This window comes from Dermacentor andersoni, chromosome 1, assembly GCF_023375885.2.
Source record: "Dermacentor andersoni chromosome 1, qqDerAnde1_hic_scaffold, whole genome shotgun sequence".
NCBI lineage: Eukaryota > Metazoa > Arthropoda > Arachnida > Ixodida > Ixodidae > Dermacentor > Dermacentor andersoni.
This window is the reverse complement of record NC_092814.1, coordinates 257,703,476-257,717,199: the sequence shown is the minus strand read 5'-3', so window position 1 is coordinate 257,717,199 and position 13,724 is coordinate 257,703,476. Positions and strand designations below refer to the sequence as shown.

At 44.6% G+C, this 13,724-nt stretch overlaps 1 protein-coding gene across 1 annotated transcript in view; it reads right to left on the bottom strand.

Annotated features, from left to right (window-relative positions):
• The window catches only part of LOC126547841 (protein arginine N-methyltransferase 7-like), a 102,227-nt gene that overhangs the window by 21,017 nt on the left and 67,486 nt on the right, over positions 1 to 13,724 (bottom strand). Inside the window, exons 9-10 of the mRNA XM_050195855.3 lie at positions 13,598 to 13,724; positions 13,361 to 13,444 (exon numbers count right to left, since the gene is read on the bottom strand). Coding sequence (XP_050051812.1) covers positions 13,361 to 13,444; positions 13,598 to 13,724 — 211 coding nt within the window. The remainder of the gene's footprint in view (positions 1 to 13,360; positions 13,445 to 13,597) is intronic.

Genomic DNA, 13,724 nt, shown 5'->3' with positions numbered 1-13,724 from the left:
CACCAAAACATACCATATTCGCATATTTAACGCATACATTCTTTGGCTAAAAAGTGAATTCAAATTTGCCTGCGTGTTACAATCGCAACTAATTCTACTCAACATAAAACAAAACCAATTCTTACTTAAAAAAAGCTCAATGCAAGGTAGCTAGCCGCACTGCTATCGAACGGTCTTTTTTTTTTCCTGCCTTAATTTGTGCTCGCCATTTTCCAGTTTGCTGTACGTGTGGCATTTCTATTGCATTAGATAGAACTGAAGAATATTTTCTGTGGTCGGTAGACAGCGAAAAGGAAGTGTAACCGGACTCCGATAGTGACTAGCTGCTAAGATTCAGTCGTGTGCGCGTCTGTGTGACATCAGGCGTCGTACAAACAACTCTGCATGCCAAAATAGTGCATCAAAAGCAAAAGCACTGATGAAAATAATATTTAATATGTGTCACATTTTGAAACACTTCTGATTGGACTTGTGCTGCAAGTTGAAATAATATCTGTAAAGTAGTTTAGTAAAATGAGCGTGAAGATAGATGGCTGGGCATTCACTCTTGGTCTCACAGTATGTCAGTATGTTTGGCATCAAGCATATTCTACAAGTGGCTGAATAGCTGCTATCCAAGTATACTAGACACAAAACAGTTTATGTTCTCATATCTGACGTTCCTGCAGAGAGTTCACGCATGGAGTCCCCGGGGATTCTCTAAACTTGATAAAATTCACTGAATCGAGAATTTTTAATCTGTTCTTTGCTGGTGCGCTACACGTTCCAGGATTGTGAAGATGCAAGTAGTGCGTGAAGAGGATAACTACAACAGTACGAATATTACTGCACATGTTTGAGTTATAATGACTAGCAGAAATCAGGCACAAAGATTGCAATTTTATACAAAGAGGCACAAGAAAATGCGTAGTGACCACTACAGTTTGTCAATAATGTCCTGGAAAATGTTTTTGCCAAGGTATTTATTACCATTTATAGAGAAAGAGGTTGCCCAACTTTTTTAAAATACAAAATAACATGTGGCAGATGGCATAATTCTGCCTTTGTGGCCGGGTTACGGGGTGACACAGATGTTGAATGACAAATGTAACTAACCAATCAGCTAGATAATTAAAGCAATTGAAACTTTTTACTTAGTACTAGCTGGATTCAGATGCCATATGTCATCTTCTAAAATGTGCACAATTTAAAACGATAGTTGTTGTACAGGAAGGGCTATAAGAGTATCTACTCTAAAAAATTTCAAACTCAATATACTATTGCCATTTACCTGTAGACATGGGCACCCTTGACCATGTAGTGTTGCCATGAACAGAAGTACATAAGCTTAATTTAAATACCAATGGTGGGCAGCTGATCTTAAAGCACAGCACTTTCCAATGCAAACACCAGCATGGCTTGAAGTCTGCCGACAACACAGTGAGACAGGCAAGCTTTTGTTACACAATTCAGCAACTAACTACAATTGTTGGGATACAACTGGGTAAAGCACTAGGTGGTGTGTGCCCTCTCTTGAAAATATTTCACTGCAACTCGAGTGAAAAATTCAACCTAGATGTGAATGCATCCTGTACTTGTCATAGACTGTGTTACTATGTGCTCACAGGCCTGTAACTACAAGGAGCCAGCAATGTCATGGCACTCACAATGGGCTGTCAAGGTGTCTACTAAACTACTTAATATATATTCCCTGAACTTTCCAGGTTTACCCTAATAATGTCAATAAAGTTTCCTGAATATATATATATATATATATATATATATATATATAAAAGGTTTGACATTTAATACAGAGGCACGATTCCACACAAAATACAGTTTATTGCGGCACCAAAACTAGATTATGAGCACATTTATTCAGTGCTTTAAAGCATCCATTTCCTCCTAGAGAAGAGAATTCTGTTCTTCATTGATGAGCCTTTGCTTCTTTTGTTAGAGCTCCTTGATGTGGGTGGCCACCCTTTTCCTGTTTTGTTCAGCTTCAGATGCATTCAGTCTATCTTGCTTCTTTTTCTTAAGGTCCTCCTTCCACCGAATGCTTGTGCCAGGCACCATTTTCACTGTACTGTCTGTAATGTTAACATTGGCTACACCACCTGCTGCTGAAACTCTATCATACACTATTCTCTGCGTAATCAGATTCTTTTTTCAGGTTCTCAACAAAGCATTCTTTATTTACACAAAAACCTCCTTCGACAACAGCATTGCCATGGGACTTGGTGAAGATGATCTTGACAGGATAAACAACTCCTTATGGTTTCGTTAGCACAGCTCAAACCACATGGTGTCCAGCCTTTGTGCCGTCCTATCAAAGTTCTTCTCAGAGCTCAGCGAACAGACTTGCATGTAGGATCGGTGCACCCGCTCTGCTTCCAAGCCAGTCAGCCACCGGTGCTCTGAGTACTTCCAGTGCAACTGCTGGTCGTTTTTTTGCCAACCTCCACTGACAAGGTGCAGGCCACATCCAAGAAACTTGCTCCTGTCATTAGCCTGTAGTTTAGAGGTGACCTTTCCATAACTTTCTCTGTGAGCACACTTTCAAAAAGAAATGCATTCCTTCTTGAAAGTAAGTAGTGCAAGTTGAGATGGTTTTGCAGCTTTTTCGAAGTTCATTCTTGGCAGCAAAACCAACATCAGAAGCATTGACAGAAACAATGTTTTCAGGCTTCTCCAAATCTATTTTAAACAATTTGAAGAGCGTGTCAGTAGCGTGCAAAATTTCTTGCTTAATGATCAGTTCCAACAGCAATCGTAGGACAGCTTCCAATGCTGTGGAAAGGAAGGGGTCCATCGTATTGTCCGTTTGAAATTCGGCTTGGAATGGCTTCAATTCCTCAGCCACTGGTAGCGTGAAAGCTAGTTTTGCCAGCAGCATCGTGCCAGTGACTAGCCTTTCAACTGTGGTGTAGCTGGTGCATGTTTGCTTGCTCTTGGCTTTAGATGAACACTCCACATACTTTATCAAGTCTTGAAATCACCATGCCATTTTCAAGCCATTGTACATCACAGAATTTGAGAGGAAACATTGTGCTTGCTATGATGCAAATGTAATCAGCACAGCACGCTGGGACACACTTGAACAGGTTATAAATGCTACACAGAAAGAATACCAAATCCCAGCCAGTTGCTGCATGGCCTGTTTTGAAGGCACCATGGACCACATGCAGGCCAGAGCTTCCAATGTCCAGGATTTCTCGACTGTCTTAACAACTGAATTCTTCCTTAAAGGATCTAAGAAACTAAGAGTTCACATTTGGTCCATTTATTGACACTTGCAATATCTTGTGCTTTATGTTCCCTGTGGCTTTCTTGAACGTAAGTGCCAGGTCTTCAGAACAGGTGTGGCTGAGAAAATATGAAGTCAGGTACTGAGTTCTTACAGTAGCGTCAGTCGAATCCCAGTACCTCGCCAGCACATCCATTTGCTCTATCTGCACAACTTTGTTTAGCGATTCATTGAATGCTACAGCTATGTATGTTACCTGATAGTACCTAGAGCTGATAGTACCTTCTTTTGAAAGAATGGCGCATAGCCATCACAGATGGTATATCCAGCATGGTCTTTTCCCAACTGCACTTCGTGGCAATTTCACAAGGCTGGAACATCAACGAAATGGAGGAATGCACGAATCATTACAGCATTCATGCACCATATGATCTCAGTTTTGTAACATCTTTCTTCAATAGAAAGCCACATACCGAGATGTGTGCAGGAGTTGAAGTAGCAGGAGGCATTAAAGGGAAGCTGAAGGGTTTTCCAGAAATAATGAGAAGAGCTGTACATAATGTTTTTCAACCCTCCGAATTCGAATATCGCATCGAAATTGAGTGAAAGAAAGCACAGATTTTATTTCGACGAAAACTGCAGCAGCAGACTCAGGGCAGCTCGCGCGCCTCGTTTCCGCCTGTGATTGGTCGGGCACCTCGTGACGTCAACAATGGTGTTCGTCCCGACCGACCACTGCCGCTACCCATGAAGCATGGTGCAAGGTGGTTTGGCGCTGTTTTGCTGAGACGGTAATGGTAAATTTCGAGAGTGCGTTTCTCTGAGGAGTTCGGCGTTGCTCCCTGGTAGCAAGCAGTGCTTTTGACGGGAACGAAAGCGAAATGTTAGCGTCCCCTCGTGTTAGAAATGTTCTTTGGCGACTATGTTTCTTGCAAAGCTGCATTCAGTGATCCAGTGAGTTTGTTTACGGGCAAACAACTGTACTGTTATGTTCCTGCATGCCTCATTGTGGAAAGTAAGCGGGGGTGCGATCACCGGCATTTTTGCACTGCCCCAAAGCTGTCGGCAATTTACACAGATGGTTTACACGCGGAAAAAGTTTCCTGGCTCTTGTTGCACGTGACCATCAGCGCGCCATCCGCAATCTACTCGTAACCGGAGCCGTAAAGGCAGCGAATTCCGTCGGCTACATGAGACAGCCAGTTTTTCTCCGTGTGCGAGAAAAGGGGGAGCGCAGCGTCTTGGCCTGCGCCGGCTTTCAAACACGTGCAAACTTTACACTTGCACTGCGTTATGGTAGCTGCATGTAGGCTGTTTCACAACACACGTGCTAATAGAAAATTCACGGCGGTTTGCAACGAAACTGGCGTCAAGGCTGGGAGGATAAACATGCACTTTCCGTTCAGCGTGCTGACACGAAGGAGCTAGCAGTAGATCAAAATCCAGGTTTGGACGAGTTCGTGTATTCATAATGTCTTCCAAGACCAGTTACCACCCATCCGCCCGCACCCGTCCCGTCCTTGTGTGTTCGTTGCCCCGACCTTTTCGCGCTGCGTTTAGAAAGCCTGCTAGCAGCAAGTCGTACTTTCACTCATTCATGCATTATTGATAAACTCTGGTAGTAATTGCCGTCACGGAAGTGGTTAGAGTGTTGTTCTTGAGTGCCTGAAATTCTTTCGATTCACAGCAGCCTCCCACTTAGCTAAAAGCTTCTCGACTTGCGGGAAAATGGAACATCGAACATTGTCGCGGCCGCTGGTGTTCGTGCAACCGTAGGCTGCACAGAACGCCAGCATGATCGGCCCACCACTTCAATTGATGCTACGCACGTGAACTACCACTCTACATACACACAAACAAAGGAATGCAGGGTCGAGCGAGGCACGCACGTAGAAACAAGCACGGTCAGGCACCATCCGTATATGAGCGTCTTATTGAATTCGACAGACTCTTCAGCTTCCCTTCAATGAGGGGACTGCTCTCTTGGCTTGGCTTAAACAACCAGAGTAAACGTGTCTGGGAGCTGTTTTCCAGTGCCTTCATGGCATTCTTATGCTTTGTACTTGCAGCTTGGCTAGATACCGCGGTTTTAAAGCGCAGCTCTTAGGTGGCCCTTCCTGCGTTGAGCGTTGGCCTCAGCATTGGCGTAACTGACAGAATGAATGAGCGGAGGATGAAAGACGACGATAGTGAAAAGAGCACGAGACATGCTCCATGGCAGCGCCCCGCTACGAGATGGCACCATAGTAGCATGCACTGTCACCCAGTCGCCGATGACACCATTACTAAGGCATGCAGCGAGCGCATCCACAGATACCATACATGAAAACAAAGCGCCAACGTAGGCTTCGAACCCAATGCGCATGCGCTACTTCGCCTGCGCCATCACTGCTAGAGAATACACTTCGTGCGAGCCACACATTCCTGTGTTCACGCTTTCTTTCTCAACACTGAGCAACGCAACCAGTGGAATACAAAAGACCTAAAAAGCTGCATTCAGATTTCCCATTAGGGAGTAGCGTAATCGTCGGTAAATTTTTACCCATGTTTCTCAAGTGAAGCGAAACGTCTTGTGGCACACACTGTGCATTGTGCACTATATATATCATTGGACACAGGCTTAATCCAGCTCGCAAAGTCGGATGTGTTTGTTCAGTCAGCATTGAATGAGCACTTTGTTGACTGTGACATTGTCATTTTCAAGTCTCTTCAAAAGCAGCTCAGAGAAGTTTACCGCAAAACTAAATAATAAGAATGCCCCAGTGACGAACAGAGCCAAACATGCACAAGCGCACCCATGGGCCCATGACAGATTACCACAGTACGGAGATATAACATTGCTCATCCGATGATTATGACAGTTGCCTTTTAAACCCTTCGCAGCTGGCTGGTTATTGGCACCACTTCATCATCATCAGCCTGGTTATGCCCACTGCAGGGCAAAGACCTCTCCCTTACTTCTCCAACTACCCCGGTCATGTACTAATTGTGGCCATGTTGTCCCTGCAAACTTCTTAATCTCATCCGCCCACCTAACTTTCTGCCGTCCCCTGCTACGCTTCCCTTCCCTTGGAATCCAGTCCGTGACCCTTAATGACCGTCGGTTATCTTCCCTCCGCATTACACGCCCTGCCCATGCCCATTTCTTTTTCCTTGATTTCAACTAAGATGTCATTAACTCGCGTTTGTTTTCTCACCCAATCTGCTCTTTTCTTATCCCTTAACGTTACACCCATCATTCTTCTTTCCATAGCTCGTTGCGTCGTCCTCAATTTGAGTAGAACCCTTTTCGTAAGCCTCCAGGTTTCTGCCCCGTAGGTGAGTACTGGTAAGACACAGCTATTATACACTTTTCTCTTGAGGGATAATGGCAACCTGCTGTTCATGATGTGAGAATGCCTGCCAAACGCACCCCAGCCCATTCTTATTCTTCTGATTATTTCAGTCTCATGATCCGGATCCGCAGTCACTACCTGTCCTAAGTAGATGTATTCCCTTACCACTTCCAGTGCCTCACTACCTATTGTAAACTGCTGTTCCCTTCCGAGACTGTTAAACATTACTTTAGTTTTCTGTAGATTAATTTTTAGACCCACCCTTCGGCTTTGCCTCTCCAGGTCAGTGAGCATGCATTGCAGTTGGTCCCCTGAGTTACTAAGCAAGGCAATATCATCAGCGAATCGCAAGTTACTAAGGTATTCTCCATTAACTCTTATCCCCAATTCTTCCCAATCCAGGTCTCTGAATACCTCCTGTAAACACACTGTGAATAGCATCGGAGAGATTGTATCTCCCTGCCTGACGCCTTTCTTTATTGGGATTTTGTTGCTTTCTTTATGGAGGACTACGGTGGCTGTGGAGCCGCTATAGATATCTTTCAGTATTTTTACATACGGCTCGTCTCCACCCTGATTACGCAATGCCTCCATGACTGCTGAGGTTTCGGCTGAATCAAACGCTTTCTCGTAATCAATGAAAGCTATATATAAAGGTTGGTTATATTCCGCACATTTTTCTATCACCTGATTGATAGTGTGAATATGGTCTATTGTTGAGTAGCCTTTACGGAATCCTGCCTGGTCCTTTGGTTGACGGAAGTCTAAGGTGTTCCTGATTCTATTTGCAATTACCTTAGTAAATACTTTGTAGGCAACGGACAGTAAACTGATCGGTCTATAATTTTTCAAGTCTTTAAAAAAAAAAAATTATGGGGTTTTACGTGCCAAAACCACTTTCCGATTATGAGGCACGCCGTAGTGGGAGACTCCGGAAATTTCGACTACCTGGGGTTCTTTAACGTGCACCTAAATCTAAGTACACGGGTGTTATCGCATTTCGCCCCCATCGAAATGCGGCCGCCGTGGCCGGGATTCGATCCCGCGACCTCGTGCTCAGCAGCCTAACACCATAGCCACTGAGCAACCACGGCGGGTTTTCAAGTCTTTGGCGTCCCCTTTCTTATGGATTAGGATTATGTTAGCGTTTTTCCAAGATTCTGGTACGCTCGAAGTCATGAGGCATTGCGTATACCACTTAGTGGCAATAAAAAAAACTGCAGAAAGAGCTAGGATGCACGGAGTCGAGGATCTACTGCACAATCTCGGAGGTCACGAGCAGCAGTGCCGTTGCTGCATGTGGCCTCCTAGATTGTGCTGTAAATTGTGTTCATCATTCGAATGATCTTACTGGCCACTTTCCCCAATTTGGTTATGTTTTTTGTAATTTCCCTGGCCACTGCCCAAGTTTTCCAGACATATTGAGAATCTCTGATAATTCCCTGTCTTCCCGGTTGGTAGACACCCTGGCTATATTTTGTAAGAATGGTATCTCCCAGATTCTATTCCTTTATCATTTCTCCTGATAAGCGGCCAATCCCAGCAATGGCAAGCAATCCAGCAATGGGTCCATTGCAATCCAATGACGAAGGGCAAAAATAATGAAATGAAAATAATAATTACAATATACAGCCTGTACACCCAATTCTGTTGTAGCACGAAAGCACGAAGACAGAGATGAGATATGCAGGATGAGCGCCGACTCTCAGTTTGAGATTTTATTGAACAAGATCGTACATAAGCGACTGCAACAGACAGAAACGAAGAACCAAGAGACAGGGATTAATCCCCTCTTCCCCCGTATCACTCCGAAGGAAAACTGCCGGAGCAGTCTTCAATAAAGTTTTTTTCTCTCTCTCTTTTGGAAGGTAATTCTGCATGTCTCATTTTTTTCTGATTGCGAACGTGGGGACATGCTATATTTCTCTTTTATAAATTGGCCACATATTACATTCAGGTGCATTTATTTTCCTTAAGGGTGTGCGAATATTTGGAACGTTCGAGTAACGAATCAAATAGTGTGCTATTTGATTCGGTCTTCAAATCAAATAGTAACTACACTGAAACCTTGTTAAACCATAGTTGGCCGGAGCTGTACGTACTAAATGGTAGCCCTGCTTAATCGAAACAGCATGAGATCGCTCACTTACCTGTCAAAAACGGAACTCAGAGAGAGTAAGATGTAAGGGCAAGCACATGCAGTATTTATTCACTTCATGCGACAAAAGTCTTATTTTCGTTTCATGCTGCGGCAGCCTAGCAGCAACGAAAGTGGCCTCAATCTTACTGAAGGTGCGAGCCAGCTTTTCAGCCAGCCCCCTCTTTTTGGCAAACACTCACATGGCAGATTCCTCGTTTGCATTGATATTCTCCGTGCACGGGCGTGGTAGCACTGCAGAAGTCGCGGGGCACCTTCTTCATTGTGGGGTGTTGTCCTCGTCGCGACGATTGCATTCATGAGGCTGACGTAATGCGCAACTTCTGCCACTGTTGGGCCTGAATCACCCATGCTGTCACTTTCCGTGTTGCCTTCATCACTGTTGTTAGGCGACACTTCGGCAACAACAGAGGCAACGATGACAAAAAGTCTAACCTCGAAGCCAACATCTTTTCGCGGTCATAGCAGTGCTGCTGAGCAACTTCTTCGCATTTCAAATGCCACACACCGTAGTCAACATTAGATTGCTGTCGCGTGCCAGGGCTGATTTCTTCGTGCCACGTTCGATAGCACAAACGATGTAAAATTTTTCTTCTACGCTGAGCACCTGGTGTTCTTATCCGAGCTTCGGCATGACGTGAGCCCTAGCTTGCATGATGCCCCAACCACGGCCACAACGCTCTCTGACACGGTGTTGAAGTGATGTGGCTTCACGCGCAAACGCATAGGACGCTTGGAGGTCATTTTTACGATCTCCGAGGCTTGTTCTGCCAGGACGTCCAATGGGGACGGCGCACTGCCTTGACTGCGCGATGAAAAATGGAAACACTATGTGCTAACTGATACCGTATTTATTCGCGTATAACCCGCACCAAAATGTGAAAAAACGCGTTTAAAAAGTGGGGGTGCGGGTTATCTGCGAATTTTTTCCTTGGGAGGGGGGGGGGGGGGTCGGCTTCACCGCAATGTGCGGCGGCCTCCCCGTGTAGTCCGCCATCCCCATCGTCATCGACGCTTGTCAAGCCGATGAAGGGCCAACGAAAGGCCAGCATTGTTGAGCCTCGCGTTAGGCGCTGTTTAGTGTACTTACCCCAGTTTGCACTGTTTGCCTGCTTTGTTTTGGCATCATGAGTGCGACTCGACGGCAGTGTTTCACAGCGAAAGAGAAGCTAAAGATTATAGCCGCTGCCGAAGAAATCGGCAACAGAGCTGCTGCAAGACAGCATGACGTCGACGAGTCGTGCATTCGCGACTGGAGGAAGAAAAAAGAGAGTCTCGAAGCAACGAACCGGGACAGGCGAGCGTTTCGGGGTCCGAAGACTGGCGCGTACCCCCACCTCGAGACGCAGCTTGCGAAGTTCATTGAGGAGCAGAGAAGTCGTGGCCACGCTGTTTCGACTGAGATGGCGCAAATGGAAGCCCTGAAGTTGGCCCGGGAATTGAACATTCCACGTGAGTTTCGTGCAAGCCGTGGATGGCTTCAGCGCTTCATGCGAAGGCATGGATTTTCTATGCGGCGGCGAACAACCATGTGCCAGCGGCTTCCTGAAGCCTACGAGGAAAATGTTGTTGAACTTTCAACGATATGTGATCGCACTTCGGAAGGAGCACAGCTATTTGCTGTCTCAGGTGGGAAATGCTGACCAAACACCTGTGTACTTTGAGATGCCGATGGACACGACCATGGAAAAAAAGGGCTCCAAATCAGTCAGCGTGCTGACCGGCGGAAATGCCAAGCTGCGCTGCACAGTCATGCTATGCGCTTTGGCTGACGGCACGAAACTGCGCCCGTATGTCATTTTCAAACGCAAGACGCTACCTAGCATTCCACTGCCCCCAGGAATCGTTGTGCGTGCGGAAGAAAATTCGTGGATGAACAGTGGCCTAGTCGGTGACTGGCTTCGAGTAATCTGGGAGCGAAGACCAGGTGCCTTGCTGGCACGCCGGTCGATGCTCGTACTAGATTCCTTCAGAGGCCACTGCACTGATGCGGTGAAGGCTCGCCTTGCCGAGACCAGCACCGACCTCGTCATAATACCTGGCGGCATGACGTCCATGCTACAGCCACTCGACGTGTGCCTGAACAAGCCGTTCAAGGCACACGTGAAGCGGCTGTATGCCCAGTGGATGGCCGACGGCATTTACACCCTCACACCGACGGGACGCGTGCGAAGGCCTGATATTCCATTGCTGTGCCAGTGGATCGTGGATGCGTGGAAAGCGATACCGGCCGATTTGGTGCGCAAAAGCTTTAAAAAATGTGCGATCAGTAATAGTTTGGATGGTTCCGAGGACGACTACGTCTTTGAGAGTGGCGATGAAGCCTCGGATGGCAGTAGTGTGAGCGGCGACGATTAAGAATCGGATAACCAGTGACGTGGTGGCGGTCGTTTGAATAAATGTTCTGAAAACGAAATGATCACTGAGTGTGAGTTGCATCTTTCAGTTGCATCTTTCTAGCGCTCATTTTTTTTTTTCAGGTAAACGTGCGGGTTATACGCGAGTTTTTTTTTTTTTTTTCCGCCGAGTTCAAAGTTAGGGGTGCGGGTTATACGCAGGGGCGGGTTATACGCGGGTAAATACGGTATGTATGCAATAAGTTGGTATGGTTTATGCGGATACAAAACACTTTACGTTCAATGCCCGCTGAGTCGGAGATTTGATTTTACTACTTTTAAAACGAAACTATTGTTTAAGCGGGTACGGTTTAACGAAGTTTTACTATTCGAAATGCTATTATACTATTCGAAGTACTATTCAAAATATTCGAAAATGTGAATACCTTTAGAGTACTTTTATAGTATTTCAACATATCAACTGCGGTGAATTAAACATAAAATTGGAGCAAAAGTATGGTAAATTTTTACCCCCACGGGCATAGTATAGACATAAAACATGAGAACTTGCGTAGTGGAGCAGGCTATGTAGCCATTAAAGGCTCTAAATCGATCATTCGCATTGTCTGAGGACACCTGTACATGCAAAAAACTACTTATTTGCTCCTAATTACAAAACACGTGTCTGATTTAGGTCTATTGCAGATTAAGTCAAAAATCTTTCAATACGCTGACGATGCAGTGCTTGCACTTGAACTCACTGACTATTGTACTGACATTAAAACGTTCCAGGCAGATATAACTGAAGTAATTGACTGGTTCTCGCAAAAGTTAATTTTTTTTATACCTTCCCAATACAAAACTGACATGTTTTAAAAACGCCCACAAAACAGTTGATTTAATTCAACCACTGGACTTACACTCATCCCGTTGTTACCCATGTGATTGCGAAGCCATGCAAATAGAGCGAACAGTTCAATATCCGGGTATCTATTTCGACCAACATCTCACTTGGAACGAGCACATTGTTTACCTCTCTAGAAAGATTAGGGCCATTGTGGTCATGTTGTATCACCTTCGGGGGAAATCTCCGCTTCACCTTAGACGAGTAATCTACACAGCATTAGTGGAACCCATTTTAAAATACGGTGTTACATTATATGGAAACTGCTCGGAATACAAGAAGCAAGCATTAAATGTCATACTAAAACGAATCGTGAACAGTATATCTTACGGTACCAAATTACACTCAGTTGACATGAAAGAGAAATACGATGAGTTAGGCATCCTACAGATTCGTGAGCTGTTTTATTTTGTTGTGTAATAATGTTACATTGAGCAAAACAGAATGTTTTGTTAAACCACGGGCCTATAGTAATTATGGTAAAAATATGCGCAATTACTATGCACCAGTCATGTTTAATGAAATTCCTGATGATCTATGTCTTGCAAGCAACAAGAGAAAATGATGACTGGTTTAACTGACGATGACTGGTGCGTAAATTTATTGCCTTGTGTATAGCTTGTCTTGTATGTGTTATTTTGTGCTGTCAGATTTATCGGAAATGTCGTGTATAAAATGAAATGCATGTATATGAAGTTATTTTTTTTTAGAAGATTCTCCATCTGCTGCCTGACCAGCCAACAAGCACAACATGCTTAGGCAGGTCATGTGTATGCTGTATTGACAAATAAACTTTGAAACTTTTATGCTCCATTTGTGCTTTTAATAAACAATGTTTCATTACATGCTATGTAATGAAAGAAAGTGGGATAGTGGGATGAAAGTGGATAGTGGGACTTTAAGAATAGTTGGATGTGAACACTGATTTAAACACTGATTTATATTAATTGTGATAATGGCTTTTAATATTCTAGAACTAGTTGAGAAGTATTCGGTATTCGACGTGGTCTCAAAAATCACTATTTGCACATCCCTAATTTTCTTACTTTAACACATTCACTGTGGTATAGATCACGGGGTGGTCATGGCGGTTATTTGCCTTGTGTTGTTGTGCAGGGATTTTCTGCAAAGTGCACGCGATATCTTCCCAAGAAATCAACGAAGAGAAACATTTCTTGTTGCTTCTAGCCTGACATGTCATGATACCATCTCTCTATACCTTGAGGTACTTTCAAAGGAGCACAACTCTCTGGCAACTAACCAGTGGGCCACGATGCACTAGAGGAATATGACAAGTGACCCACCGGTGGGTCACCACATACAGGAATAGAAACTACGCAAAGTGCTGCCGCCATGAATGTGTAAATATGGTATTGAGGTTGCATAAATATTTTCACATACCTCTTTTGCTCCAAGCATGGAGGCCATCATGGGAAGCATAATGTCACTGCCGACACAGAGGCACACGCTGTCCTCATTGATGACCTGAAAAAAAAAAAAAAAAAAAAAAAAAAAAAAAAAAAAAGGGGGGGGGGATCCTCATTAATAAATATAACGACAGGGTATAAAAATCAAAAACCACTTCCGTGACAACAGTGTAAAAGCAAATCCTAATATTATAGTATAAGCTTCATATACCTTTTGGAGTACGGCAGCAAACTTTGCATGGCGAGAGTGGTCACCAAATGCACCTATTCTGGTACGGCTCACATTGGCATGAAGAGAGCAGCGGCAGAAAGGCACTTCAGGAGTCTTAGGAGTGGGA